At 47.1% G+C, this 6,692-nt stretch overlaps 1 protein-coding gene across 2 annotated transcripts in view; it reads right to left on the reverse strand.

The window, feature by feature from the left end:
* The window catches only part of LOC139555917 (kinesin-like protein KIF3C), a 28,090-nt gene extending 23,591 nt beyond the window's left edge, over window positions 1-4,499 (reverse strand). Inside the window, exon 1 of one of the 2 annotated variants that reach the window (XM_071369289.1) lies at window positions 2,117-4,499. In XM_071369289.1, coding sequence (XP_071225390.1) covers window positions 2,117-3,520 — 1,404 coding nt within the window. In that variant the 5' untranslated portion in view covers window positions 3,521-4,499. The remainder of the gene's footprint in view (window positions 1-2,116) is intronic. The other variant, XM_071369290.1, reaches the window with a different exon arrangement.
* Between the last annotated feature and the right edge of the window lie 2,193 nt (window positions 4,500-6,692).

Here is a 6,692-nt window from a genome sequence, read left to right on the forward strand (position 1 = left end):
TATTTATATAAATGATTTAGACAAAAATGTGCAAAATGCTAACTTCACTTTTATGCTGATGATACTGTTATTTATTGTTGTGCCTCGTCTCTCACAAAAGCTTTCAAGAACTTGCAATTGCTTTTTATACTTCAACATATTTGAAGCTTATCCTCAAAACTGACAAAACTAAACTAATGGTGTTTTCTAAAGCAAGAAATAGACCTCTGAACCTTTCACCTATTACTACCTGTCAGGGCGAGGAGATTGAGACTAACCTCATATAAATATCTTGGAATTTTAAATGATGGCCTCTTTAAAATGCATTTTCAACAACAACTTCAACAACAAAAAAATAGAAGCTGAAGTTGGGATTACATTTCAGGAAAACGGCCTGTTTTTCTTTTGAAGCCAGAAGGAGGCTAGTATCAGCTACATTTATGCCTATACTAGACTGTAACGATGCACGCTGAAATGCTGACCAGACCGGACACGTCGCGTGCGCGAGCGTCTGCAACGCCAAGGGCTAAAATAGAAGTCGTTCCTATTTCTGACGCAGATCGCGCTGCAAGTCCTGCCTCTCCCATCTCCTCATTGGTTCATAGAAGCAGGTACCCACGTGCCATCTCCTCATTGGTTATACCCACGTGGGTGATTGAAAGACAAACTGTTTTGCCGGTAGTCGTGGTAATACAATGAAAGTTTAGATGCGATCACCATATAAGTTCAAAGATGAAAAAGCCTGGAAGGAGGTGACTAGAAACGATTCGGTTGGCCGTTTCATGTGTGGATTAATTGTCGGAGTAGAGGTCATTGTGCATTTCAGGTAAAATAACAACTCAATGTTTATATCCCAGAACAAATTAGCTAGCAACAGCAAGCTAGCTAAATAGGACAAATTAACGTTAGCTAGCAAGTGCAAGCTAACTAGCTAAATTGCCATACATGTTTAATGCTTTTCGACCTGTCCCCAAATTAATGTCATTGGTTCAGAGTTTGTTTTGATATTTTAACCTGCATGTCGTGATCGCGTTTGGTGTTGGGGGGGGGGACACGATGGTGCACGCGCGCAACTGGTTTGGGTTCCGTGTGAGAGTTGGAAAGCAAGTTCAGGGAGTGAATACATTTAATTAATAAATGAACAAAATGGTGATGGAGACCATGTGAGTGTCATTATGCATGTAACCATGGTGACAGGTGTGCGCCCTAACGAGCAGCCTGGTGACCTAGAGGCCGGAGAGGGAGCACACGTGACAGCCTGGTGACCTAGAGGCCGGAGAGGGAGCACACCTGACAAGACTATGATATTTTCAATATGAACGCTTACGATCAGTGTTTGAGATCAATTGACACCCTTTACCATGGAGCATTGAGATTTATTTTAAACTGCAAAACCCTTACGCACCACTGCACTTTGTATACCAGGGTTGGCTGGCCTTCCCTAGTCACTCGTAGGCTCAGTCACTGGTATACTTTTATTTACAAAGCCATTTTGGGTTTACTACCATTTTATTTGGGCATTTTTATTGTTCAGAAATGTGGTGGGTACTCTCTTCGTTCGCAGGACTTTATCCTGCTAACTGTTCCAAATGTCTGAACTGAGTTCCTCTGTCCAGTGTTTGTGTTCTTTTGCCATCTTAATCTTATATTTTTATTGGCCAGTCTGAGATGTGGCTTTTTCTTTGCAACTCAACACACAGCCACACAGCTGATTGTGTAGAGCATGATTGCAGTAGAGCATGCTGAGAGATGTTGGTGACTCTCTCTCTCTCGTAGGAAAAATATGTTTACATTTCCAAAGCAAGGGAGAGAGAGAGTGAAGTGAATAAAGTGAAATAGACAATCACATACTAAAGGGTTGGTTGGGGCTGAGGGAAGGGGATAGTGTTTCGGTTATGTGATATGATAGGCTGAAATCCAGCAGGCAGGAAGGAAACATCATCCTCCAAAGGAAACAGCAGGAGGGGAGGAGGGTGGGGGGGAGAAGGGGGGAAGAAGGAGGGGAGAAGGGGGGGTAGAGGATGAGGGGAGGAGGGGGAGAGAGGAAGGGGAGACGAGCCAGGCAGGAGAGGAGGGGAGGAGGGAGGGATAAATACTCCTAAAGATTCCTCTCTATATACAGTATGTGTGTATGTACCTTGTACTTGGCAGTCAACTGCTCGGTGGTGTCCTGCTCCTTCCTCAGATCTCCCATCATTATCTCCTTCTCTCCCAGTAGCCTCTGCTTCTCCACAGCCAATAGTGATCCATCTTCTCTGATGGCCTCCTTCTCCTCCTGCAGCTTCCTCTCCTTCTCCACCTCCTCCTCTCCCTCCTCATCCCCTTCTCCATCCCAGCCCTCCTCCTTCCTGTGTTTGCCCCTCCCTTCCCTGTGGCTGAGCTGTGCACGGAGCCGTGCGATCTCCTTCTGGAACTCTCTGAGCAGGGCGTCTTTAGGGTCTTCGTTAACTCTTGGTTGGTTCTGGATGTTCTTAGCTCTGTTAGCGTAGCGGAGCGTGGTGAGGGTCTCCTCGTAGTGTTGGGGGGCGGGGCCTAGTGTAGCCACCATCACCGTCTTGGCGTTGCCTCCCAGAGAGTCCTGTAATAACCGGGTCAGTTTGGAGTCTCGGTACGGAACGTGGCCGCCACGCCCGTCTGCCAGGGCTGAGATCACGTTGCCTAGCGCCGACAGAGACAGGTTGATTGTAGCGGCTTCTTTCAGGCGTTCTCCGTGGACGCCTGTCTTGGCCTGCCGCTCGCTGCCCGCCAGGTCAACCAGGTTGAGCCGGCCTACCCTGATGTGCTGCCGTCCGTCCGGCCCCGTCTGGGAACACTCCACCGTGATGAGGAACAGGGTGTGGGAACGGGAAGAGTGTTCGTTCATGTCTGTCGCTCCCACCGAGCGCACCTGGTTCCCTACGTTCATCAGCTCCTGTATCTCCTTCACGCTCTTACACACGCACGACGTCAGGTCACGCACATACACCCCGCTCTCCGGGCTCTCTCTCAGCTCCAGGGTGCGGGGGGGCTGGGTGTGCACGTTGGGGACATGAGGGGCGTGCACGTTGGGATCCAGTAGATCCCTTATCTCCTCTCGGTAGATCTCCAGGTAAGAGGCTCTGACCAGGTACTGGCGGTCAGCGGTGGAGCGGGCGATCTGGGTGAAGACGTGTTCGAAGGCGTTCGGGATGACGCCCCGTCTCTCTGGTTCTAGCCACTCTCCCTGCATGGTGTAGGTCTTCCCGGTGCCCGTCTGGCCGTAGGCAAAGATGGTTCCATTAAACCCGTCCAGGACTGAGTGGATCAGCGGGCGTACCGTCTCATCGTACAAGTCACGTTGTCTAGACGATGCGTCATACACAGAGTCGAACGTAAACGTTTTCCGCGGCTCGCCGGGCAGAGCGCGAGGGTTCCGTAAGACCACCTGACCCCGATCTACGTCCATCTCTATGATCCCGCCCCTTCCTCCCGGTGTCCCGGTAACACCAGCTGCATCTTTCCGGTTTAACGGGCGACAGCGAACCACTACCTTCACCGTCTCACTACTCTTTACCTTAGACATCTGAAGTGGCTCTCAGTTAACTATTATTAGAGATTTATAGAAATTAACATTTGTTATTATCAGTTAATCTCTTTCTCCTTACGGGACACTGTTCTTGCTAGTATTTACCAGGTAATGACACTGGGATATTGTCGTATATCACTGGTGGCCTAGTACTGAATTTAACACAATGGCACTAAAGAAACACATTCATAGGCCTACCATGTTATTATCAGGTCATTATTAATGAACTAACTAGTTCTTTGTGTCGTCAAACAGTAAAATATAGAGTAGGTAACAGAGTAATACATGAGTCCTATCTGACTGGATGATAACAGTTAACACTGAACACCAGGCCTCTAGTCCTGCTATGCTAACGACAAAATTAGCTTGTTTATAAATAACATTAAATTAGCCTATTTATTTATCAATAATATTAATAATCATAATCGGTCTTCGGTCCCACAGTTAAAATATTAGTGCATTTATTGGTCTGTCGAATATCATTCTGTCTCTATCTATTTTCATCTACAATCTCTCTTTCAGGATCCCCACCGGGCCATCTCATATAGATTATTATACAATCATTTCGTAGATATTATATTCTCATTCTTTAACCAATCCATCCGTGTGTTTCTCACCGTCAACAATATGATTTAATCCACAGAACGGCTTGCGTTAACTAGCGGTATTAAACACACCTCACGTGGTTAGCTCAGTAATTACGACGGTTCTGTTGAGGTCCCGGTGCATTTTGTCCGTTTGTCTGTCCGTCCGTTAACGAGGGTTTATTCGATAATGAAACCAGCTCCGCCTTCACACGTCCCGGTCAATCAAAACACTTACCAACGGGTTTTCATCCTGCCTCGGTGCCCGGAGATACACCCTGATGCTCTCGTGCCGCAGAGGAGATGCTGCGGCTCCATTAAAGCACTGAGAGCGAGTTTCAGGATGAACAGAGAGGAGATACACACACACTTACACATACGTACACACACATACACACACGTACACACACATACACACACGTACACACACTTACACACATACACAAACACATCATTACCTCATTCAGCCACACCAACTGCAGAACGCAATGACGGGACCATGGGAAATTGAGTTTTACACTATTATTAAGTCAAATCAAGTTTATTGGACGCATTCACAGATTTGCATACGTTATCGCAGCGAAATGCTTATGTTTCTAGATCCAACAGTTCGGTAATAATACCTAGTAATACAAAACAATATACACACAATTCAAACAATGTAAAGAAAGAAATGAAGAAATATCAGAAGGAGCAATTTCAGAGTCCGGAATAATGAGTAATTTCAGAACCCTTGACTTTTTACACATTTTGTTACGTTACAGCCTTATTCTAAAATGGTTTGAATAGTTGTTTTCCCTCATCAATCTACACACAATACCCCGTAATGACAAAGCAAAAAACAGGTTATTAGAAATGTTTGCAAATGTATTACAAATAAGAAACTGAAATATTACATTTACATAAGTATTCAGACCCTTTACTTTGTTGAAGCACCTTTGGCAGCGATTACAGCGATTACAAAACCACAAGATGTCACCAAATTATTTTCCCAACACCTTCCCTGGCTGCCACTGCTCTTGCTCAACAACAAAAAATCCTCGGTCATCACAACTTTTGGAGATATTTCAAATAAATTATGTTGTGGTAAGTTGATCAAAATTTTGAAATTTTTAAAAAGTTCTAGATATATTCCAATTAAGTTATATCTATATTTATATTTTTAAATATACAAGTACTTGTTTAGAGAGATGAATTGTTTAGAGAGATGAATTGTTTAGAGAGATGAATTGTTTAGAGAGATGAATTGTTTAGAGAGATGAATTGTTTAGAGAGATGAATTGTTTAGAGAGATGAATTGTTTAGAGAGATGAATTGTTTAGAGAGATGAATTGTTTAGAGAGATGAATTGAGATCATTTTTGAGTAAAGTATTAATATGTTGGATGAGTGCTGGGGACAACCCCCCTCCCCCCTTTATGGTCATGAATGTGTTTCTACCAGTCATTTAGACAATAGCTGTGTTCGAATACCAATACAACATACTGTATACTACATTCTATATACTATTAGTTCATTTAAGTATTAGTACGGAAGTTGATGCTGTTGCTATGCAACCTCTTGCTAGCTTGTTAGCATAACAAATTACATCTTGCTGTTTGTAATTTCATCCGGAGTGCCAGAGTTTGCTCAGAGTGTGTTCTGGGAGTTCGTAAATTCAGAGCGTTGTCAGATTGTCAGAGAGGATGCAGCTTGGGATGCTGACTGGGCTGGCAGCCTAGCAAGGGTTAACACGCTTACATGACTTACTGACGTTGGCCACAGAGAACGAGAGCATACAGTCCTTGTGAGCGGAGAGGGCCGGCATCAACATCACAATGTTATTTTCTTTGACGCGTGCGAAGAAGGTGTTTAGCTTATTGGGGAGCGAGGCGTCTGCGATGTGGCTGGCCGTGCCTTATCCGGGAGCGGGGCGTCTGCGATGTGGCTGGCCGTGCCTTATCCGGGAGCGGGGCGTCTGCGATGTGGCTGGCCGTGCCTTATCCGGGAGCGAGGCGTCTGCGATGTGGCTGGCCGTGCCTTATCCGGGAGAGAGGCGTCTGCGATGTGGCTGGCCGTGCCTTATCCGGGAGAGAGGCGTCTGCGATGTGGCTGGCCGTGCCTTATCCGGGAGAGAGGCGTCTGCGATGTGGCTGGCCGTGCCTTATCCGGGAGAGAGGCGTCTGCGATGTGGCTGGCCGTGCCTTATCCGGGAGAGAGGCGTCTGCGATGTGGCTGGCCGTGCCTTATCCGGGAGCGAGGCGTCTGCGATGTGGCTGGCCGTGCCTTATCCGGGAGAGAGGCGTCTGCGATGTGGCTGGCCGTGCCTTATCCGGGAGCGAGGCGTCTGCGATGTGGCTGGCCGTGCCTTATCCGGGAGAGAGGCGTCTGCGATGTGGCTGGCCGTGCCTTATCCGGGAGCGAGGCGTCTGCGATGTGGCTGGCCGTGCCTTATCCGGGAGCGGGGCGTCTGCGATGTGGCTGGCCGTGCCTTATCCGGGAGCGAGGCGTCTGCGATGTGGCTGGCCGTGCCTTATCCGGGAGCGGGGCGTCTGCGATGTGGCTGGCCGTGCCTTATCCGTGATTGTCTGAAGTCCCTGCAACTTA

Source organism: Salvelinus alpinus, chromosome 27 (assembly GCF_045679555.1).
Source record: "Salvelinus alpinus chromosome 27, SLU_Salpinus.1, whole genome shotgun sequence".
In the NCBI taxonomy this organism is placed as follows: domain Eukaryota; kingdom Metazoa; phylum Chordata; class Actinopteri; order Salmoniformes; family Salmonidae; genus Salvelinus; species Salvelinus alpinus.